At 37.3% G+C, this 25,068-nt stretch overlaps 3 protein-coding genes, 1 long non-coding RNA gene and 1 pseudogene across 4 annotated transcripts; 1 reads left to right on the top strand and 4 right to left on the bottom strand.

The window, feature by feature from the left end:
* Nucleotides 1-208: 208 nt before the first annotated feature.
* Nucleotides 209-736, bottom strand: LOC143547551 (uncharacterized). Its single transcript, XR_013137789.1, has 3 exons — nt 491-736; nt 341-413; nt 209-261 (listed from the first exon to the last, which is right to left on the bottom strand). It is a non-coding gene; the product is annotated as an uncharacterized LOC143547551 (long non-coding RNA).
* Nucleotides 737-4,063: 3,327 nt separating this feature from the next.
* LOC143546953 (putative late blight resistance protein homolog R1B-16) lies at nt 4,064-6,730 on the top strand (annotated as a pseudogene).
* Nucleotides 6,731-7,135: 405 nt separating this feature from the next.
* LOC143546964 (UDP-glucose 4-epimerase GEPI48-like) lies at nt 7,136-7,955 on the bottom strand. The gene is made up of 5 exons (XM_077038504.1): nt 7,934-7,955; nt 7,709-7,887; nt 7,460-7,553; nt 7,309-7,362; nt 7,136-7,206 (listed from the first exon to the last, which is right to left on the bottom strand). Exons 1-5 carry the CDS (start codon nt 7,953-7,955, stop codon nt 7,136-7,138), a joined length of 420 nt encoding a protein of 139 aa, XP_076894619.1.
* Nucleotides 7,956-10,226: 2,271 nt separating this feature from the next.
* LOC143546972 (uncharacterized) lies at nt 10,227-10,685 on the bottom strand. The gene has a single exon (XM_077038511.1). It carries the CDS (start codon nt 10,683-10,685, stop codon nt 10,227-10,229), a length of 459 nt encoding a protein of 152 aa, XP_076894626.1.
* Nucleotides 10,686-12,847: 2,162 nt separating this feature from the next.
* LOC143546992 (uncharacterized) lies at nt 12,848-13,225 on the bottom strand. Its single transcript, XM_077038523.1, has one exon. The coding sequence runs from the start codon at nt 13,223-13,225 to the stop codon at nt 12,848-12,850; it is 378 nt and encodes a 125-aa protein (XP_076894638.1).
* Nucleotides 13,226-25,068: the final 11,843 nt, after the last annotated feature.

Raw genomic sequence — 25,068 nt, forward strand, 5'->3', positions numbered from 1 at the left:
GCAAGCATGCGCGGTTCTTTTTGTAAGCGGATACATTCTCCAAGACTTTCAGGTGAAATAAAGTTGAGTTCAACCTTCGTGCTTGACTGTAAGGAGGAAATATTTTATTAGCAAACAAAGAATGTTTAGCAAACTAATAACATAAGGGATATATGATATATCTATATGTTTTGACCTTCAAGATTTTAACTTGATAAAGACAGCAAGCTGGTACAAAAACCGCGTCACCAAGTTTTTGTTCGATGGTCCATGGTTCGATTCCTAACCAGCATAAAAAAAGATTGATAAAACTGTCTATGTACATGGCAAGCAACCGGAAACATTATAGTTAAAGAAATACCAAATTCCTCTTTGAGCTTCCTTTTGTGTTCAGCGTTCAGGTGAAAGGTTCGGTCGTGTATCGGGTGAAAGACCTGCAGCGTCACGCAAGCGTTGCTATGATAACGATAGAAAATAGTTTTGAACGAATCTTGCAATAATATAGAATTACCTGCTCAACTGAAAGACAAGCAGTATAACTAAACTCTGTTGAGTGATTTCTAAAATATTCCTCTAATTTAGGCACATCTTGCCTCTGAAATATATCCCACAGAGCACCTACGTCCATTGAGTCGTTTCTTTGTGGGCCCGCTTCACAACCTAAAGATTCATGTTGGTCACCATGGTCTTGTTTCACTATTTTTGACTTGTTCAGCTTTGTCGATGTAAGGACACTGGATTTTGTATGTGTCAGTAAATTTACCTACATATCAACAATTTCAAATATGTTTAGCAACGACATTCTAATATTTAAAAGGCAATAACTTTATATTCACTTTATTAGAATTTTATATTTGTTTAAGCACATGAATTAGAACATGGAACAAATAGCATTTAAGTATTAAATAAACCATACAGTATCAGATTTTTCAAGAGTAACCGAGTCTTCATAAGCAATATCAATCTTTGGGCCCATGTCCGGTTTTGATGCAGATCAGGCAACTTAACAGCCACATTAAGGTAGCCATTATGAGGGTGTGTATAATCTTTAAAAGGCAAATAGCTAATGAATTCAACATAATGACGTGGCGATTCTCCTTGATATAAACAAGAAGATTGGTCTTCCAACTTCAAAACTAACCCTTGATTATTTACTTGACCTGCATAGTATCCCTTACAGAATTTGTCAAGATCGACAGTCACCTGTATAACACAACACATATGTGTTAATATTAGGCTTTCAATGTAATAGTAATATCTATCACACCGACCTCACTCCAAACCAAGTAGTTGGTTGCTTTAACTTCACAAGCATTTGAATGATTGGCACTTTCTTTCTATTAAAATGTAATTGAGTTCATGAACAGACCTTTTTTCTCAGTGCATTGAGAATGTTGCAATTGGCACCAGAGACAACGCCACCATCGGCTTGTCGTCTAGACGGATTTGTTAAAAAAAAATGGGTCAGAAGCTCCCATCAAACATATTTAATATGCATAACGATAGAATCGATACCAGAAATGAGTAAAAGAATATCCCTACAATATATGAAAATTTGAAGGATTCACCTATTGGTTTGTTAGTGGAAGTGTTGTAGTTTTAACAATAAGTAATATAATTGAAAATCCATATGAATATGCACATGAACTGCATGCATTTCATCCTTCTGTACCTGACACGATAATGCAAGTTAGCTTCCACAATTGACTCAAACTAACCACTAAGATAAAACATTCAGTAAAATTAAGATAATATAGCATCAACTCTGTACAAGGAACTCCCTAAACTCAAAACTAATTATCAAATTAAGCACAAAATTAGAGAAGAAATAAACAAAATTAGCAAGAACATAGAAGTTGCAGCAACAAAAAACACAAACAAGGTCAAAGCTGGGGTCCAATTATGGATCAGATGCATTCTAAAATCAACAAAAAAGCCATAAATTAATCAACATTAACAAAACCCTAGAGAGTGGTGTAAAAATTACCTGCAATGGGAATGGGCGAGTCACAAATTACCGATTGAAGAATGGAATGTTTGGTAATTGATTTGGGGAAAGTTAATTGCAATGATAACATATTGGAGCGTTGATTACCGGTTACTAAAGTAGAAACGGTGCCATGCGTTTAATTGCAGTGATGAAAAATTATGATCGCCGGAGATATTAATGTCGCCTGAAGATAATTGTAACGTGTAGCCGCATGTGAACCTGTAGCCGGCTGAACAACAGGAGATGATTTCAGATGAATTAATTAGAATAAGAGACCCAAATGTTACCTGTTAGGCGATGGGTTTGATACGTCGGCTGTTTCAATTGTGGTCTTAGTGCAATTGAAGATAGACTTTAATGGCAGAATTGGGGGTTACAACAGATGAAAGAGATGGACATAATTGAAGACAGTCTGATGGGGGGTTACAAGGATATGGAATGACGCCGGTGATGAAAGTAATTGAATTTTTACGGTAATAGAATAGCGGCATCTGAATTCTTCCAAATTACCATTTTGTCCACTCCATTTCTTTTATATTAAATATAGATATAGATATAGATAGATAATCATCACAAGACAGACAGAATACAAAAGTCAAAAGGCTGTAAATTATATAAGACGGTTTTATGGTATCCCAACGAAGGGGTATAGCATCATTCCACAAGCTATATGCCCAAAATTGTAAAGAATAGTCGACCAATTTAATCAATATAAGCGGTCTACTTTGACTTTGTCTGGTTCTACCAGATTCATAATGTTTCTTGATTATAGTCGTGTATGTATGGGTGATTATGTTGTAATTATGTGCTCTTAATATCCAACAATACCGAATGGGGTAGTGAGGCTTTTTGCACCAACTTTGCTACGGGGCGTCGGGGGGGGGGGGGGGGGGGGTAGAAAAAAAGTGTTTAAGAGGAGGGTTTTTGGAGTTTATGGGGCCGAGCTTGATAGAATTGGCCAACATTAGTAACCTCCTCGTGATTATTTTCACCACCTAATTTTCAAATTACTATTAAAAAAATTGTTCCTTCTTATCCATATACTTCATAACAAGACCTAGGGGTGAGCAATAACTATACCGGATATAAACCTGACAAAACTGAACCAAAGTTAGCTGAAAAACGAATTAACTGAAAAATGGTTATCTGTTACTTTCTGTATCCTCAGTTAACCGAACCTAGCAATTCATATTTTCATATATTTGTAGCTTTATTACTTCGATTTATACCATCGTTTCATGTATTCATATCTTCATTTCATGTATTTATTTCTTTATTTCATGTATTTGTACATTCATTTTACATATTTATGCATTCATTTAATCAATTTCCAAGTAAAAGCTTGAACCAAAATTAGATTTCGGTTACTAACCAAACCTAAAATCAAAATTAGCCGATCAACCAAAAAATTAACCAATTAACCGAAAACCGAATGATTAATCTGGTTGTGGCTAGTAACCGAACCGTAGTATGCTCACCCCTAACAGAACCTTTTACTCCTTTATTTCCTCCATTATTGTTCTGAAAGTCCAACATTTGTCTCACAAACACAAGATCCAAGGGATCTGGTAATTCAAGCCATAGACAACAAACTTGCCACTAAATAGTTTTTGCGAACATGCATGAGAATATGAGTTTAAAAGGTGCATGATTTGTTGATTCCTACATATACCCATAATTAACACAAAGTGAATTTTGTAACTCCTCAACCCGCCAAGGCTTCTTTTACTTGGATGTCTCAGTTATACTTAACTAAAGCCGAGAGTTTGCTTGTGACTATGGAAGTATGGAGCAAGCGTTTTATAAAGCAGTATTATGTAAATTTGTTTTTTAAATAGGATATATAATGTTGAAAATTAAATAACGCGTTTAGTGATGCTGTGCAAAAGTCCCATTGACTTTTAAAATTCTCTGCCATAAGGCAGATAACACGAACGTTCCAAATTTCATGCAGTATCCTACACTTTGCACTATTCACACTTACAGCCCACACAACTGTACTATACTAGGATCAACAACAAACAAGGAGCACCACTTAAACTCTCTTTGACTTCAACTCAAAAGCTCCTCTAGAACCCAGAAATTAAGGTTGAGACATGATGACAAATGCAGGTCTCCAGATGTTCATGGAGAAGCTGAACCAGATCGTTAACCGCAGCGACATTCCATTCATCAACAACCACATAATTACACGTGAAAGGCCTCAGTTCCAACTTCTCTACGACGAAATGAACTCTATAAGTCAAATCCTTCTCATTGACGAACATCAAGACCTTCGAAAAGTTAACGAGCTGAAGAAAAGATTTATGGATGCGGCAGAAGATGCGCAATATATCGTCGATCTCTTTCTATCCGGTGTTCGCATTTGGAATATTGGACATTTCCCTACATCCGGGGACTTCAAACATCCTGATGATGCTAGGAGATCATTCGAGACGTCTGTCGTCAATATGTTTCTATCATGTGTTCCCATTAGGAATAATGCTACATCTCATCATGACTTTAAACACCCTCTAAATCTTGATGATGTTAGGAGATCCTTCAAGTCTATCGAGGTGGAATTCATGAGTATGGGAATCGATAACACGTAGATGGGTTCATCTCGAAGAATAGAAAGAGTGCTAAATCAATCTGCCGCTGCTCGAAGAAATAAACTAGATGAAATCTTCGTGGGGCTTGATCGTGATGCTGAGCTGATAAGAAGCAAACTTGCGGATGATCAAAAGAAGCTAAATGTTGTCTCTATTGTAGGAATGGGCAGAATAGGTAAGACCACTGTGGCGACCAAAGTGTTCAATGATGGTCATGTAAAGCATCATTTCCATATTCGTGTTTGGGTCACTGTTTCTCAAGCATATGATAAGCGGGGTGTGTTGATTCAAATTCTGGAATCTATCCGTGGTCAACTAGACCTTGAAAAGGCTAGTGACTCTCGACTTTGTGAATTGGTGCACAAGCAACTTATGGGTCAGAGATATTTGATTGTCATTATGATATCTGGCACATAGAAACATGGGATAACCTGAAAATTTTCCCTCATGGCAACAATGGAAGTCGAATTCTGCTGACCAGCCGCATCACTGAAGTTGCCAAACACGCAACCTTAGATGGACTCATTCATCACTTAGGATATTTGAGCAAAGAGAAAGGCTGGGAGCTGTTGTGTCAAAAGGCGTTCCATGGGAAGGAGTGCGCTAAATGGTCAATCAAACCCGGAATGCAAATAGTAGAAAGTTGTCATGGATTACCACTTGCAGTGGTTGTCATTGCAGGAGTCCTAGCAAAAGAAACATTGAATGAAAAGTTGTGGGTGGATATTGCTAACAAGACTAGTTCATACATCTTGTAGGTTTAAGTTACAATCATCTTCCTCTTCACCTGAGAGAATGTTTTCTTTATCTTGGTGGCTTTCCAGAAGACTACGAGTTGAAAGTAAAATGGTTGATCTGGTTATGGGTGGCTGAGGGGTTTATTCAAGAAGATGGAAATAGAAGCTTGGAGGATATCGCAGAGGGTTACCTAATGGATCTGATTGACAGAAATCTTGTAGTTGTAGCAGAAATAAAGAAGTCTAATGGAGGTGTCAAATCTTGTAAAGTGCATGATCTTGTTAGGGAGCTATGCTTGAAAAAAGCCAACGAAGAATGATTCATCCTTCAAACAGAAAACTATCCATTTTCTACTGTAATTACACCACCGTATAAGCCTGTCCGTGTGTTCACAAGTCAGAAGTTTTGCACTCCGTGCTCTTCTTATCTGTCCACCCAAACCCTTCGATCAGTATTGTGGTGTAGTCGTTACACAGATCATCATCATGCAATTTCAAAGAACTTATATCACTTTGTACTGCATAGGGTGTTGGATCTACAAAATATAGGATTGTTTGATTTTCCCAAAGGAGTGGAATTGCTTGTTCACTTGAGGTATCTTGCAATTTGGAAAGAATCAGCAGGCTTCCCGTCTTCAGTATGCAATTTATGGAACCTTCAAACCCTCATTTACGTTACAAGCTATATCCACACGGTTCTTCCCAGCAACATATCAGAGTTGATCAATCTAAGACATTTGTGGAGTTATCGTCATTCTAGTAGCGGCACCAGGAGCGCCTATATTCTTCGATCCATTGAAAAACCAATCAATCTGCAAACGATTTCAAAAGTGATGTTGGGATATGGAGTAGACAGTTTTCAAAAGTGTTTTCCCCGTGTTAAGGAACTTAGATGTACTACTTTTTCAGGGAAGGAATACGACTTCAAATCACTAACTTACCTTGAAAAGCTCAAATTGACTGCCTACCGCAGATTAAGGAAATCAAGATGTGACAATATTACATTCCCAGCAACATTGAAAACACTTAAACTAGTTGAGTGTCGTCTACCGTGGAGTGATATGTTTATATTCAATCGCTACCTAATCTTGAGGTTCTAAAACTAAAGCTCAATGCCTTTGAGGGAAGCTGCTGGAGCACAGATGAACAGGAGTTTCGACAGCTAAAGTTCTTGAGACTTGAGACGTTAAATATCAAACTGTGGGAAGTGTATTGTGCAAGCTTCCCGTGCCTTAAACGGTTAGAAATCTTCCATTGCTTCCGTCATGAAGAGGTCCCCCCTTGAAATTGGGGACATACCAACACTTGAGGTTATTAAAGTCAATAACTGTGGCAACTCTGTCGATGAATCAGTTAGAAGAATCCAAGAAGAGCAACAAGATTTGGGAAACTATGACCTAAAGATTGGCATCATGCACGATTTTTTTCAATGAAAGATACATACATAAATAACGGAATGTGGCTGCCATTTTTGGTCTTGCAATTTTGCAGTAAATCTGTAAACATGTTACTGTTTTATTTTTTGGAGAGAATTTATGCTGCTTTTTCAAGGCATATTGGTTGAGGGTCAGTTAAAAAAACTATTATTAAACTAGATGAACACTTCCAATTCAACTCGCGTTCTGCTTTTCCGGTTTATGCATAAATAATCTCAGCATCACCGGGTCATCGCCCGGTCTTTAGTAACGGGATTTTCTGGAGGACAAATATCAAAGCTTATAAAACTTAAAATGTAATCTAGAGATAAATAATCATAACTTGCAGCAGCTGACTTGCAGATAGTCCAAATGAAGTGTTTCATTATTTGCCTCAATGTCGGTACCTTTCCTGAAGCCATTTCATATGTTGATATATTCCATCTCCAAAACAGATGTCCCGTTACCTGTCCTCAAGTTATAAACTTCACAACCTAAAAAAACTATAAAACCAAAAGAATTATGTGCACAATTTAACACATAACTATAGTCATGAATCCGCCATTATGCAGTGACGCGTGTAACTTAAGACCAACCTATTTTAGGATCAGAAAGTTTTGCCAATGCAGCCTTATGGCCGTCTGCTAAATCTACAACATGAAATTAATCAAAGTACCTAATAATAAATAAAAATAAATGGTAGAAATATTATAATTACATAAAGGAAACCATTGTAATCAACAATACAGTACCTTTTTAAAGGGAAAAGAATATTATACCTTGGTTTGTCCATAGGGGTTGGCTGCCGACAAAGGGAATTCTTCTGTGCATAAACAGTAAGCTGAAATGTTCAAAAAAGATACAATCATGTGTTCATTAGCATGTTGCTTTCAAGTGTCAAATAATAGATATATAAAGTTTTTAACACAATATAATGCATTTATCATCTGTTAAACTGATTTAATTTCAGTAGGCAGGGAAGAATAAATGAGATACCTTGTTGCATCCATAGGTAGCCATAGCTTCCAAGAGAGCTATAGGACCTATGATATTATTGTGATAACACATCAAAGGCTTCTGCACACTTTCACCAACTGCTTCTAATCCAGCAAAATGTGTTACTGCATCTATCCAATATTGCCACCGCAATCCATATAATTGCAAGCCAGTAATACCTAATAACATCCAAAGAGAAAATAATGTACACATCATTAAAATCACCACAGTTGTAGAGAAGAGACATGTATACTTGGTAGTTCGTAGTAGCAAAATGCAGGCTTATCCCGGAATGATGTCAATCTGCAATAAAGCACAAGAGTTAAGAGATTTTAGTGTTACTAGCTTATTTCAAAAACAGATTAAATTAAATAAAATAACAATAATCATAAGAAGTGATTTAGCATATTGTCATTTGCCAGTAGCAAACACCCTCAAGCAAAGCAAATAAAATAGCATGGTATGCTGGTTCATATGATTTGACCCTGCAAACATATAATATTACAATCTGATAACGAACCAAAATCAGAAATCACAGAAAAAATTTCAATCCAATTCTGAATGATTATACACTCAAAGGAAACTCCATTGGAAAGTTAGTAGTCACTTAAAAACTGATTTTAAAAACCTTCTACTCGGTTCTTCCAAAAAATAAAAAAAAGTTGCGGTCGGTTTGATTTACTTAAACAGCTAAGACTGAATCATTTGGACCTCAAATCGGTCGACTTGCTTCGAGTAAGACGTGGTAGTTTATGAATACCCCTATTTTGTATATTTGAATATATAGCACTGAATTAGAATAATATTTAATTATTTATCTTGTAACTATTTATTTATTTGCTTTATTTATGAAGGGGCTCCTTTTTTTAAATTATAGCTTCAATGTAAGTTTCTACATGGCAAACTATTTGATAAGCTTGAACATCGAGCACGAGCTTAAATAAGTCAGTATTAACCCAACTAACAATCAGACCAATGACAATCCCAACTTTTAAGTTTGTTATCAATAAAAAGATCGTTAATTTTTGATGATGTGGAGTGTGATGTGGTGGTAATATTGGTCCAATCGACTAAACGGGCTACTTCTATTAGTTAGATTTCAGGCATTTTATTTCCTTCATATTAAAAATTATAAAATTAAAAGTAAAACAATAAATGGATCCAGCATCACCCAAACTATCATTTCTTTGCAATACTTGATCAATGGCAATGAGAGAAAATAGAGGAGGCTATTTGATAAATGGACAATATTTTATCATCTAACACATTACATTTACTTGGTCCACAAGCGAGATTATCTCGGAATTGATTGAATCAGGAACTAATGCAAACTATTTTTTTTTATTTAAAATTTAATTTTAATTTCTTCCTCTTGATATTATTTAACAACCCCCAATGGGTAATTACAGTTGCCTGGTGATATTAATGGCCATGCTGATCACCACCGGCAATGCCACCGCTGAAGATAGCCATTTTTTCCAATATGCAAGGTTAAAACCATTATGCGACAAAATGGTGCGTGGTGCAACGGATTATGGTGACGCAATGAAAAACGCCTTCCGCTCAACTCTAGCACTAAACCGAAGGAACTTGGTACTGCTAGGACCCGTGATTGCCTCCTTGGCCAAAAAGACCCAACCTAAAAATTCAGAAAATATTTAAAAACGTGTCACGAAAAGATAACTGATATTACAGGATACATAAAGGATTTAATCGCGGCTGTTGATGAAGATAACAAAGATATGATTGAATATTATTTGCGTTCGGGTGATATAACATTAAGAGATTGTGTCGATAGCATCACGGAGGATGATATTCCCCAGCCACCCGAGCTTTCAAAGATAGCCCAAGATGTTGAAGACTACAAGGAAACCGCATTGGTCATTTTCTTACAAGCCCCTATCGATACCGTATTCAATAAACCTTTGCCAGCAGACTATGCGGGTTAAACGGCTATGACAAGGTGCTCTGCTACATGTTGAACAAGACACCCTTGTTTTATTAATTGTGTTACAACAGATGTGCTGTAAATTTCTTGATTTTTTTTTCTGGGTAACCCTTGGTTTACTCATTTTCTAGAATTTCATTACAGTAGTTACCTCCATGTTAAATTCCAAGGCCCTCTTCTGTTACAAACCAAACAGAAGAACTCAACCTAAAAAACTAGTCTGATAGGTGAGGGAACCCATTTGGCTTATAAACCCCACATCAGTTGCCCATACAACCGATGTGGGACAAGTCCCATACCTTACAATGGTTTCAGTCCATAACAATGCACCCTCCTTAAACAAAGAGAACTTGCTAAGAGATAGAAGAAAACTAATTTTTTGCATATCCCAGAATGAGATCGGCAGCTAGGTTAAATCAAACTATCAAAACCAAAGTTACACATGACACCCACAAAGTAATGAAAGGCCATAATGGTCCTTGACAATTGAAACATAACCAAAACCAACATAAACAATAAAAACACTAAACAATCCGTAACAATACTCCTTCCTTAACCCACTTTTTGTCCTTAAGAAGTGAGTTCCACAAAGTCGGGAAAACACAGTTTCATTTCATCAAGGAACTCCGACTTAGCTTCCTGAGTTGTTTGCCCCTTCCATTGTATTAGCACCTTCATTGCCGCTCGGTTTCCCCGTCTAACTAGCTTGCGATCCAACACCCCACACGGCTGTAACATGAACCGAGCATCTTTTGGAAGTGGTATAATTTTTTCAAGTGGTCCACCTGCATATTTATATAAAGAAACATGAAAGACCGGATGAATTTGCGCTTCGTCCGGTAAATCCAACCTATACGCAACATTCCCCACTTTTTCCACGATCAAGAACGGGCCGAAATATTTAGGAGTGAGCTTTGAATGCTTGTGAACCCTTACAGTATTTTGCATGTATGGCTGGAGTTTGAGAAAAACCCAAGTACCCGTCTCAAATTCTCTTTCAGTCCAGTGCTTATCCGCTTGTTGCTTCATTCGGTTTTGCGCTTTTCTGTAGGGACTGTTTTAGTAATTTTACCACATCTCCCGGTCTTGCATAAACTCGTCTACATCCTTATCGGTCGTGTCCTTAGGGGTATACGGAATGTGTAAAGGCGGGGAAAACCCGTATAAGGCCTCGAAAGGCGACTTACCCAAGGAAGAGTGGAAGGTCGTATTATACCACCATTCTGCTAACGAGACCCATTTAACCCACATGTGGGGTCACTCCATTACTATGCACCTTAAATAGCTCTCTAAGCATCGGTTAACAACCTCCGTTTGGACATCCGTTTGGGGATGATAAGCCGTAGACAAATTAGCGGCCACCCCTTGTAAATTTAGGAATTCTTTCCAAAACGAGCTTAAAAATATTGGGTCACGATCTGAAATTATAGAGTTGGGACAGCCATGTAACTTATACACGTTATCTAGAAAAACCTGTGCTACTTCCTTAGCCGAAAACGGGTGGGCGAGGACCATAAAATGGTTATATTTAGTTAAGCGATCCACCACCACAAATATCGTATCCTTTCCTTTAACCTTCGGTAACCCCCCTACAAAGTCCATCGAAATGTCGGTGAATATGGTGTCGGGAATAGGTAATGGTTGCAACAGTCCCGGCGATAATACGTTCTCGTGTTTAGCTCTCATGCACACGTCACAACCCCTTACCAATTGTCTAACCCCCTTTACCATCCCCTTCCAATAGAACAATCCTTTCACTCTTTGTACAGTAGCCTTCACACCTGAACGCCCACTGATTGGAGACTCATGACACAATTTAATAATCTCCATTCTAAGTTCTGTGTTTTCCCCTACCACCATTCGATTCCTCCTTGTTATCCACTTACCATTCCATGCAAACTTTTTTAGATTCTCACCTACCTTTAGTTTTTGAATTAAATTTTGCACCTGCACATCTTGGGTCTGGCTACTAGTACCCTTTGCAACAATAGGGGTTCAATTTGTGAAATGGCGGTGGTGAATAGCGTGATCCCCTGGACTCATGACAATGCATCAGTGGCAACATTTTCCTGGCCCTTTTTATACTCAATGGTATAATTGTATCCCATGAGTTTCGCAAGCCACTTATGTTGTAACGGTGTTGTGACTTTTTGGGTCAAGAGGTGTTTAAGACTTCTCTGATCAGTGCGTATAATAAAGGGGCTTGTGACAAGGTAAAAATTCCACTGCTTTACAGCCAACATGATTGCGAGAAGCTCCTTCTTGTATACGGATAAAGCTTGTTGTTTTGGAGATAGAGCTTTGCTAAGGAAAGAGATCGGGTGATGTTCTTGCATCAAAACAGCCCCCAAAACACATGCGGACGCATCGGTTTCTACCACGAATTGTTTAGAGAAATCTGGTAGAGCAAGTACCGGTGCCGATGTAAGACCTTATCGGCACCGGTACTTACTAGTAGCCAGACCCAAGATATGCAGGTGCAAAATTTAATTCAAAAACTAAAGGTAGGTGAGAATCTAAAAAAGTTTGCATGGAATGGTAAGTGGATAACAAGGAGGAATCGAATGGTGGTAGGGGAAAACACAGAACTTAGAATGGAGATTATTAAATTGTGTCATGAGTCTCCAATCAGTGGGCGTTCAGGTGTGAAGGCTAACAAGACACCCTTGTTTTATTAATTGTGTTACAACAGATGTGCTGTAAATTTCTTGATTTTTTTTTCTGGGTAACCCTTGGTTTACTCATTTTCTAGAATTTCATTACAGTAGTTACCTCCATGTTAAATTCCAAGGCCCTCTTCTGTTACAAACCAAACAGAAGAACTCAACCTAAAAAACTAGTCTGATAGGTGAGGGAACCCATTTGGCTTATAAACCCCACATCAGTTGCCCATACAACCGATGTGGGACAAGTCCCATAACTTACAATGGTTTCAGTCCATAACAATGCACCCTCCTTAAACAAAGAGAACTTGCTAAGAGATAGAAGAAAACTAATTTTTTGCATATCCCAGAATGAGATCGGCAGCTAGGTTAAATCAAACTATCAAAACCAAAGTTACACATGACACCCACAAAGTAATGAAAGGCCATAATGGTCCTTGACAATTGAAACATAACCAAAACCAACATAAACAATAAAAACACTAAACAATCCGTAACAATACTCCTTCCTTAACCCACTTTTTGTCCTTAAGAAGTGAGTTCCACAAAGTCGGGAAAACACAGTTTCATTTCATCAAGGAACTCCCACTTAGCTTCCTGAGTTGTTTGCCCCTTCCATTGTATTAGCACCTTCATTGCCGCTCGGTTTCCCCGTCTAACTAGCTTGCGATCCAACACCCCACACGGCTGTAACATGAACCGAGCATCTTTTGGAAGTGGTATAATTTTTTCCAGTGGTCCACCTGCATATTTATATAAAGAAACATGAAAGACCGGATGAATTTGCGCTTCGTCCGGTAAATCCAACCTATACGCAACATTCCCCACTTTTTCCACGATCAAGAACGGGCCGAAATATTTAGGAGTGAGCTTTGAATGCTTGTGAACCTTTACAGTATTTTGCATGTATGGCTGGAGTTTGAGAAAAACCCAAGTACCCGTCTCAAATTCTCTTTCAGTCTAGTGCTTATCCGCTTGTTGCTTCATTAGGTTTTGCGCTTTTCTGTAGGGACTGTTTAGTAATTTTACCACATCTCCCGGTCTTGCATAAACTCGTCTACATCCTTATCGGTCGTGTCCTTAGGGGTATACGGAATGTGTAAAGGCGGGGAAAACCCGTATAAGGCCTCGAAAGGCGACTTACCCAAGGAAGAGTGGAAGGTCGTATTATACCACCATTCTGCTAACGAGACCCATTTAACCCACATGTGGGGTCGCTCCATTACTATGCACCTTAAATAGCTCTCTAAGCATCGGTTAACAACCTCCGTTTGGACATCCGTTTGGGGATGATAAGCCGTAGACAAATTAGCGGCCACCCCTTGTAAATTTAGGAATTCTTTCCAAAACGAGCTTAAAAATATTGGGTCACGATCTGAAATTATAGAGTTGGGACAGCCATGTAACTTATACACGTTATCTAGAAAAACCTGTGCTACTTCCTTAGCCGAAAACGGGTGGGCGAGGACCATAAAATGGCTATATTTAGTTAAGCGATCCACCACCACAAATATCGTATCCTTTCCTTTAACCTTCGGTAACCCCCCTACAAAGTCCATCGAAATGTCGGTGAATATGGTGTCGGGAATAGGTAATGGTTGCAACAGTCCCGGCGATAATACGTTCTCGTGTTTAGCTCTCATGCACACGTCACAACCCCTTACCAATTGTCTAACCCCCTTTACCATCCCCTTCCAATAGAACAATCCTTTCACTCTTTGTACAGTAGCCTTCACACCTGAACGCCCACTGATTGGAGACTCATGACACAATTTAATAATCTCCATTCTAAGTTCTGTGTTTTCCCCTACCACCATTCGATTCCTCCTTGTTATCCACTTACCATTCCATGCAAACTTTTTTAGATTCTCACCTACCTTTAGTTTTTGAATTAAATTTTGCACCTGCACATCTTGGGTCTGGCTACTAGTACCCTTTGCAACAATAGGGGTTCAATCTGTGAAATGGCGGTGGTGAATAGCGTGATCCCCTGGACTCATGACAATGCATCAGTGGCAACATTTTCCTGGCCCTTTTTATACTCAATGGTATAATTGTATCCCATGAGTTTCGCAAGCCACTTATGTTGTAACGGTGTTGTGACTTTTTGGGTCAAGAGGTGTTTAAGACTTCTCTGATCAGTGCGTATAATAAAGGGGCTTGTGACAAGGTAAAAATTCCACTGCTTTACAGCCAACATGATTGCGAGAAGCTCCTTCTTGTATACGGATAAAGCTTGTTGTTTTGGAGATAGAGCTTTGCTAAGGAAAGAGATCGGGTGATGTTCTTGCATCAAAAAAGCCCCCAAAACACATGCGGACGCATCGGTTTCTACCACGAATTGTTTAGAGAAATCTAGTAGAGCAAGTACCGGTGCCGATGTAAGAGCCCCCTTAAGTTGTTCGAAGGCGTTTTGTGCTTCCTCCCCCCATCGAAACACATCCTTTTTTAGCAGGTCAGTGAGTGGTTTCGCTATGAGCCCGAAAGACCTTATAAAACGACGATAATACTCGGCTAGCCCCAAGAACCCGCGAAGTTGTTTCAAAGACTTAGGAGGCGCCCATTGTTGAATAGCCTCAATCTTAGTTGGATCCGTTTTGACCCCTTCACCAGATATGATGTGACCCAAATACTCCACCGCTCGACCGCCGAACACACATTTAGACTCCTTAGCATATAACTGATGTTCCCGCATGGTGGACAGGACCTGATGTAGGTGTTGAATATGTTGCTCTTCATCTCGGCTATAGACTAAAATGTCATCAAAAATACGAGGACCCCTCTTCTTAGGAAAGGTTGAAAGACATGGTTCATCAATGCTGCAGTGCGTTTGTTAGTCCGAATGGCATAACAAGGAACTCATAATGCCCCTCGTGGGTGCGAAATGCAGTTTTATGAATATCATCCAGAGCCATTCGAACTTGGTGGTACCCGGAACGCAAATCCAATTTAGAGAATAATGTAGCCCCCCCCCCCCCAATTCGTCTAGTAATTCTTCTATTAACGGAATAGGAAACTTGTCCTTAACCGTCACTTCGTTGAGTTTGCGGTAATCCATACACATTCGCCATTGCCCGTCCTTTTTCTTAACCAATACTACCGGAGCCGCGAACGAGCTTTGACTGTTACGAATAACCCCAGCATCTAGGAGCTCACGTGTGGTTTTCTCAATGACGTCTTTTTGTATGGCGGGATATCTATATGATCGTTGGCTTATAGGTGTGGTACCTTCTTTCAACATAATCTTGTGATCAAATGGGCGCTCCGGAGGCAAGGTTTTTGGCATTTGGAATACATCAGAGAACTCATGCACCACCTTCTGCCACATGCATGCATTCTTGTCTTGAGCTTGATCACATACCACCTTGGATTGAAACATGGGTTTGGCCGACATACCTGTGAGTTGAAGACTAAACATTTGTATGGAGCCATTCTTGGAATGTTTCTGAAGTAACTCTTCAACCTTCTCTACCGAGCATACAGAAACTTGGTTATTTTGCAGGCCCCTTAATTCACAAGGTTTACCATCGATTTGAAACTGCATGGTCATCTTTTAGAAGTGCCAAAGGATGTCGTGTAAGGGTAGGAGCCACTGGATACCCAAAATCATGTCAAAGCTTTCGAGGGAAATAAGCAACACCTCCGTGCTAAACCAATGGCCTTGCATCGACCACTGAAAGTTCGAACAAACTTGGTTGCAAACAAGTTTCTTACCATTCGCTAGACTTACGTTAATCGGTGGGATATCTCTAACCGCACATTGGAGCTTTTTAGCCAACATTTCGTCAATAAAGTTATGTGTCGACCCCGAATCAATGAGAATGTGGAGTTGGCGCGTACCCATCGAGCCCTGAACTCGCATAGTAGAGTATGAAGGAAGACCTGTTAATGCGTGTATGGATATCTGATGTTCTTTTTCTTCCCCTTCGGTTACTATTTCCTCTACCGTTACATCATCCTCATCATCAACTTCGATGATGTACACCTAGTTTCTGTTCCGGGCACATTTATGCCCCGGTACAAATTTCTCCGTACACCAAAAACACTCCCCTTTCGCCCGTTTCTGTTCCAACTCCTTACTTGTCAGATGACGCGACCCCCCGATTGGTTTAGAAGCCATCGAGGCAGGCCTATTAAGGGTGGGCAGAATAGGTAATTTGGTTGCATTTATGGGAGGGTTAATCCTTGTATCAGTATTGCTTCTTGTATTTGTTATACTTCCCTTCACTATTTTAAGTTTTCCTTCCAAAGTTTCAGTGTTATTTGTTTGGATCCTAGCCAACCCATAAGCTTCATGTAGAGTACACGGCTTAAACATCTTAACGGGGCCCCTGATTTCTTGCATAAGACCTTTAAGATAAAGACTAACGGCTTGTGTTTCACTCAAATTTACCTTGTTCAATAGCAAATCAAACGAGGAGTTGTTGACGTGAAGCAGATCCTTCTGAGTGAGGGAAGCAATTTCTTCCAGTGGATCCTCGAACATGGCATTGGAGAACCTGCTCGAGATAGCCCGAACATAATCATCCCATGAAATATCTGCAACGGTAGCCTTACGAGTATGCATAAAAGACCGATGCCATTGTATAGCATCCCCTTCTAGGTGAACAACCGCGCATCTGAGCTTCAACTCTGCGGGCGTTTCATCAAGTTCAAAAAAATGCTCACAGCGATAAACCCACGCCTTCACATCTTCCCCAGAGAACTTAGGGAATTCCACCTTCCCGACCCGCATGGGTTTAGTACCCTTCGAGTCTGCATCGGCAAAAGAGAAGTACGAACCCAAGCTACCATCGCTGCCTTTTGGGCCGCTAGCGCTCGATTTCTCCTTAACCGCTTTGAGTATCTCCTGTTGTTTCATTAGAGCCGATAAGGAACCCTGGATCTCCGAGATTGCCTTGTCATGCTCCTTGAGAGTTTTTTCAACATCCTGATTGCGAGCGTTTGTCATGATGACGAGAGGGATTCCGACTGGTGATCGAAACGGCTCTGATACCTTTGATAAGGTTAGAACCGATTAAACAAAGAAAACTTGCTAAGAGATAGAAGAAAACCAATTTTCTGCATATCCTAGAATGAGATCGGAAGCTAGGTTAAATCAAACTATCAAAACCAAAGTTACACATGACACCCACAAAGTAATAAAAGGCCATAATGGTCCTTGACAATTGAAACATAACCAAAACCAACATAAACAATAAAAACACTAAACAATCCGTAACATCTTCAGAAACTAGAGGTCTTCTCGGCGTCCCAACAGTGCAGTTGTTTGATACATGTAGGCAGCCCTTAATAAGAAGCTCATCACCTGCAAAAATAATTCAGCTGACCTATTTGATCTTTTCTAAATAAGTTACTAAAATTATTTCTTTTAACAAAATAAATAAATAAATAATATAACATAACCATACTCAATTCTGAATACACGAGCCAAAATTTTAACCTCCAAATGGGTCACATCAATATCAAAATGTACAGGTTACACAACAAAACTATATAAAAACGGAAGTATAAGAGTTTTATCCATACAACTAATCAGACAAACTACTAAAAGTTTATAAGCAGTAATATAGGTCAGACTCGGTCAGCATATACTTTCAGTAGAATGCATCTGACTTGAATTTACTGACCCAAACTCAGTTAACTGACTGGTCGGCAGATTGGTCAAAACCAACAAAGAACCATCGTCCTCCTTGCTACCATCATCGCTGTTGCAAGAATTCTTGACATCATCAGCAACATTGCAAGAATCTCTGACTTCACCAACATCGTCGTTGCAAGAATCTTTGACTTCGTCATCGTTGTTGCAAGAATCCTTGGCTTTGACTTCACAGTCACCAGCAGATGGTTCACAGCTTTCTTTTTCTTGATCTTCAACAGACCGAGAGCCCATTGCAGTAATGCGTACGCTCTGCTTTGTGTAAAGGGACATGGCTTTCTGTGTGATAAAGAGCGCGAGCAAATTTTAAAAATTAATCATTTTCCTCTGTTTATTAAAGTATAGCTCTTCAAATTATAAATAAAGTAAAATATGAAAACTTGCGAAGAAGCTCATCAAAAAAAGTTTCACTTACGTCCAGTTCTTGATTGATGGATACTCTAATTACGATGTTAAAGCAATCAAAGTGGAACTGTTCATGCAAAAATAAACAAGATAATTAAAGAAGATGAACCTTATAAACGGAATCGTCCACATCAGCAAATAGCAATGCCTCATTACTGTTAACATCTTTTGCGCCCTCCTGCTACAAAGAAAGTAAAATCTTTGAATAAAACAATTTAGCTAATTTTGTATTTGACCAGTTTGAGATGAAACAAAACCCAAATTATCACATAAGTAAATTAATCAACTTTACCTTTAAAAACATTATCTTGACGTCACATTCATCAGATACTGATGATTCTTGATCCAAATCCAACATGTTTGTGATTTGATCAAAGAGTTCAGGCCTAGTAAGATCTTTAGATACATCAATCTTTGAAAGATAAGCCCGAGAAACAAGGGTATTATCGTCTTTTCCAACCACAGAAACACAAGGGCTCTCTGTAACCTTCCTAACTTCAGGGATATTGAAATCCAGATTCTTTTCCTCATCCTCAATCTGTGGGCCCATCAACCCGGACCAGTCTTCATTCGATAGTCTATGAACCGAATCCTCAGCCTTCTGAACAGCAGACTGTGAGTCAACACTAACCACATTAGACTCCAACGATTGGCGATTCCATTCAGTTCCACCAGTGTAATGGTAAGGCATGGTGGCATGACTCATGCTCATTGGTGGTCTGCCAAGCATTGCCGGCATGCTCTGGTACATATATGGATTGAACAGTGGGACATGGTGGAACGGAATGTAAGACCAATTTGGAAAATAGTTCCAACTGGTTTGACTTCTTCCCAAAGTAGGGTTAACCAGTTTTCCTAACAGGCTAGGGTGAGGCGGCAGATGAGAAGAAACTTTAACATTCATCGACGGGGACGATTGGGATTCAGACTTCAACCGCTTCCTAACCGATAAATCATCAATACAAGCTTTATCAGATAAATGTTGGTCATGGATGCTACGATACCTATGCTCACTAATTTCATCTCTATTTTTCTTACTACCATTATCGCGTCTTGCATCCTTATTATCTTTATGCCTGGAAGGCCGATCATCATAAAATGGGCTTCCATCACGACTACTAGTATGCCTATGACTACTAATATGGTCTCGTGATCTCTTCTTTCTATCAGTATCTTCTCGGGCCCAGCCCGTTTTGTGCCTATGGGCCCGCTCAGCATCACCTCGGTATCTATCTCCTCTATGCTTATACTCTCTGTAATCATCTTCATGATACGTATCTTCACCTTTTCTACCTTTTTCACAGTATCTGTACACTTTATGCTTGTCACTGTATCCTTCTCTTCTTTTCATTCTTCTTTCAAGATCCTTTTCTAATTCAATATTTCGACTTTCTTCTTTCACAGACCACTCTGGAAAGAGAAAATAAAAAAAAATAAAGATTAAAGCACATACTCTAACTTAAAAAAATGCATTTTTCACTTTTAAAATTAGCGAACTCCAATATTAACTTCCCATCAACTTTGAGAGTAACAAAACAAGAAACTGTTACAACTTTACATAAATCCTAATATATGCTTAAAGCAATTTCAATACGGGATATCTAGTGCCACATTTTAAAGATAACATCACATAACCTAGATCTTGATTCTATATTCAATTACATATTACAACAGCCCAATCAAACAATCAGAAACTACCTAAAAAACAATGGTTCAATCAATAGTAAATAGGATTTGAATATAGAATCAATCAAACTCGTTTAACGTTACGAAAATCAAAATCAAACTGATTTTAAACATAAACTCATTCAATTTCTGCTCGAGATTTCAAAACTCGGTATGCATTTATGGATCCTAAATTCCTGATTCCTAGACTTATCAGGCAATCAAAATACAAAATTTATCTGATTAACATAAACAAAAACTTACCAAATCCAAATCGATTCATAAAACAGCACCAAGTTCACGAGCAAAGCTAGATCGGAAACTGAGTATTCGACGGAGAAAAGGCGGCGTAAAACCCTAACCGATCCGTAACTCGTAAATAGTTGAATAATGAAGTAAAAGTGCATTAATGTGAGCAAGTAAAGTAATAAATTGGCATAGGCCTATTTCATAATTTTTGTTTGGGCTAATATACTGATGTAGGCTAAGTATTATTAGCGGATTAGTATTGATGGGCCTAGAAAGTAAAACCAGCATTATAAGATTTTCAGTTTCGGCGGTAACCAAACACCAAAACAGAAAACTTATAAACCACACCGCTAAATGTTAACAGTCATCAAAATAAAAAAGCATAACCGAAAAACCAAAACTTTTCTCTTGATGTTTCCGTTTTTTGATTTGAAAATTGTTGAGCACAAAAGTAGATAGATGATAAACGGTTAAATATTGCCTATTAAGAAATGAAAGCCTGTATATACGGAAAAAAGAGCGTATAATCATGTGTAGAAGCACTAAACACAAAGTAACCGTTCAAATTGATCCCTTCAGTAGCCAATATAGCAGTAATACAATATCACTAAATATGTACAAATTGACCTATTTAGCAAGTCAACTTATGTTTATTGACTCTGATTATATGCACCAGTCAACTAACCAAACTGGAAAAAAGTCAACATAGAGAACTATACCAGTCAACTAACCAAACTGGAAAAAAGTCAACCTAGATGACCATACCAACCGTGTTGTAACAATTGCGATAAAGCGCCGATTAGTCGGAACTCGGAGGGCTACCGATTCGATTTCACCTAATCGGCCCCTAAAATTGGTATCAATCAAAATCGGTCAAAATCTTTATAATACTTATTTTGAAAAACTTATAAACTTTGTGGGTATTATTTAAAAATATTACATATAAAATTTGAATCCGATTAATTGCTAGTCAGTACCCAACCGCCTAGTATATTTCCCCGGTTATCAGTTACCAATTCTGATATATATTATTATACAAAAATCAAGATGTACACTTAAGATTCACATAATGATCATCATATTTATTAAAAAATGCAGAAGCAAATAAATAAAAGCATATTGACAGACAGACAGACAGAAAGACTAATCAAATATTAGAATCATTCAAACAACAGTTGCATTACTATTTCAACAAATTCTCAAATCATAGAAACAACTCACTGTTATCTTCTTCATCTGTATTTACAACCTCGCCTTCATCACTATGTTTCTGCAACTTACTCTTCATGAGTCAAAACCCTAATTAAGATATTGAATTTATATACAAAATTGATTGGGGCAAATTGCAGTATGAGTTATATTATATGTTTATTTACAGAGAAATCAATGAAATATAGAAATGTGGAAGTGATGCGTTCGGTTGGAGTGGAAGAGAACAAACAGAAAGAAATCAAATATACAAATAAAGTGTCTTGGGCGGGTGGTGGTGTTGGTTAAATACTGAATTTTACTTAAATACCCTTATGCACTTTCACTTGTTAAGTCCATGGAAACTTCGTTTATGTTGGTCAGTTTAATAAGTAAACGAAGAATTTCGTTCGTTAAATGTAAAGAACGAACATGAACAGAGGCCGTGTTCATGAACATCCGGTAATTTGTTTGTTTAGGTTCCTTTGTTCCATTTAAGTTCATCTGGTTATGATCGTTTACGTCCAATCTGGTGACGTTCGTTTACGTGTCTATATGTTTGTTTATTAAACTTTAACTATTACTATTTTTATTTATTTATCTATGGATTTTTACTACTACTATTTTGATATAATTATGTCTATGATTAAACTTTTTTGGATATTATGTGGTGTAGTACTTATGGATTATTTGCTGATATTTTTTTGATTTAGTGATCATTATTCTCATATTAATATACATTCATTTCTGTTCGTTTGTGCCCGTTAGTGCTCTTTAGTATCTAGTTAGTCGTGTTGTGACTGTTAATATCCATTAAAATCTGTTTACAAAATTAATGAATGGACACGGACGAATACAAACTTAATTTCTTAATGAACAAACACGAACACGAAATTACGTTTGGTAAATTATTCATAAACCGTTCGTTTGTCCAATAAAAGTTTGGCAAACGAACATGAATAAGGTCGCATCTGATTCGGGTAGGTTTGTTTATAGCCCTATTCGTTTGCATACCATTCATCCTTGATTTTAATGTTATCTATCGTTTTATGTTTATACTTTATACATGCTATATTCTTGTCATCAGCAATAATTTTCAACACATAAAACAAAATAAAGGGAAAAAGTAGTAGAATGTACGAAGTTTGGTGTAAACAGGTTATAGGTTGCATATAGAAGGTTAATGCACAATATGATCGTAAATAAGCTAAGTACAGTTTATTTAGCCTTGGCAACGTTAAAGCCTTAAGTTAACTAAAAGGATTTTTTTTTTATCTGTATCAAAAATAAATAATGATATTAAGAAATAAACATGTGATGCTAATAAGAAGATTGTAAATAATGGTAAATGAAGTTACAATAACTAACTCCAAACCAAAGATGCTTATTCTCCAATACAAGATAGCAAAGATTATAAGATTATAAACTGTATATAAATAATGAAGTATGAACTCAATCAACAACACTCTCAAAATAACCGATGTACAACAATGTGATGAACACCAAAGTACACAAAAACAATTAATACTAAGCGTGATTTCTCAAGAATGATGAAACCCTTAAAATATGTAGAAGACAACGAACAAGAGATAAACAGAATAAGTAGACAACGAAGAGAGATCTTATCAGTGATGATTCTGAGCGTAAAGTGACATTGCCTCTTAACCCTTTTGGCAATAGAAGACGTTACCACTTAGCACACTGAGAGAATCCAAGTCCAACTACACTCCAAGGCCCAGAAACATAACGAAGCCTATCTCCTCAACTGTTTAGCAACCCATACAATTAGCCTAACATGAAAAATAAACATCAAAAACTATATTAGACTCAATTCACAAACCTATTTGATACTAAATTGAGCATTATACTTATATTTCGGCACTTGGACATTTTACAATAATATGTTTGCCGATGAATTAATATTTTAACAAAAAATAGTAATATTTGATTTAATCGCCATGGCATAAAAATAAATCTTAGTTTAACTCAAAATTCTAAGAAATTGTTGCCTTGTAAACCATTTGCAGTGAATACTCTAAAAAGAACAAAGGTTGAACTTTCGTCTGCTTTTAAAAAAAATGTTACCCATGGTTTAGTGTACGATAATATTATAGTTATGTCTATAGTTACAAATCTTATTTTATGATGAAAAAAAGTATTTTCAATTAATTTACATATTTTTAGGGGAAGTCGGTATAACTAAAACTGTTTGGATAGAGTAAAAAATCAATTGGTAATGCGCGTTCGTTTCATATAATGGAATGAAATTGGAATTAGAATTTGCATAGGATTTGGAATTTGAAAGAATTGGATTTGGAATCTGAACATTCCAATAGGAATTAGAATTTGAAGGAATTGAAATCCAATTTTTATTCTTGGTGTGTTCGTTTGACAAATGAATTGGAATCGAGATTTTTTTTAATAAGGATGACGCGGAAACATTTTAGATTTTTTGTTTTTTATTTATATTTTGTGTTATGATTTTTTTATTATTTTTTTTAATTTCTTTTAAGGGTTTTCAATTAAGATAAAAAAACCACTCAAAAAAATATTCAAAAATAACAATAAAATATTCATAACTCAAAATATAAATCGAAATCAAAAAAAGTAAAAAAAACCAATATATTTTATTCGTTGTTCTCGTTAAAAAAATCGAGAAAAGATTCAAACGAATTCACTTGAAATCCTCCAAATTTTGGAAGGATTTAGAATCCCTTTATTTGAAGGAATTGAATTCCAATTCCAATTCCTTGACAACTGAACGCACCAAAAGGAAATTAAGATTCCAATTCCAACGAAACGAACACGTCATGTCATGGGATTTTAATTCCAAATCCTTTGAATTCTCACGAATTCTGTGAAACAAACACGCCCTAAAGGTTTAATGGGGCGCTTGGGATTCCTTAATTTTTCCACCAGTTATAAGTCATAATATTGTGACTTATTAACTTATCATATTATAATAAGTTAAAATATCAAACATCTTTTAACCAAATTAATAAGTTATAAGTAACTTAAAATAAACAATTCCAAGCGCCCCCTAAATTCAACTCAACATATTCTTTTATGAATCAGTTTTTATGAATCAGTTAGGAATGAATCACAAGTTTTAATTGACAAGAGATGTTAAAATAATAAAATCCATAATTTTCAATTCTAACTTATGAAGTATCTATTTTTATATTTAAGTGCTTTTAATATTTCGGTCGAGTGTTAATGTTGGGTTGATAAGAGCTTATTTCTAGTAAAATCAATTGGTTAAAGAGGCACCATTAGTTTTATTTATAACCTTTAATGCATGCTGTTTTGTATAAATTTATATATGCTTTTATATTTTTTATAGAGAATTGTGGTTTTCGCCCTTGTGATTTGATCAAATTTGCGGTTTTAGTCCAATAGTTTCACATTTGAGGTTTTCGTTCAATAGTTTTATTCTCACTTGTAATTAAACCCGACCTCACTAATCCAGTTAATTATGATCATTAAACCCATCAGCGTGCCCCTCACGTGAGGGCAATTTTGTGATTTTTCTTTCCAAATAAATCGTAATCCTCGTTTGTTTGTGTAAGGTTTGTGAAAAGAC

Source organism: Bidens hawaiensis, unplaced genomic scaffold (genome assembly GCF_021521415.1).
Source record: "Bidens hawaiensis isolate Kalapana, Puna unplaced genomic scaffold, B.hawaiensis_p1.1 tig00000905_1, whole genome shotgun sequence".
In the NCBI taxonomy this organism is placed as follows: Eukaryota; Viridiplantae; Streptophyta; class Magnoliopsida; order Asterales; family Asteraceae; genus Bidens; species Bidens hawaiensis.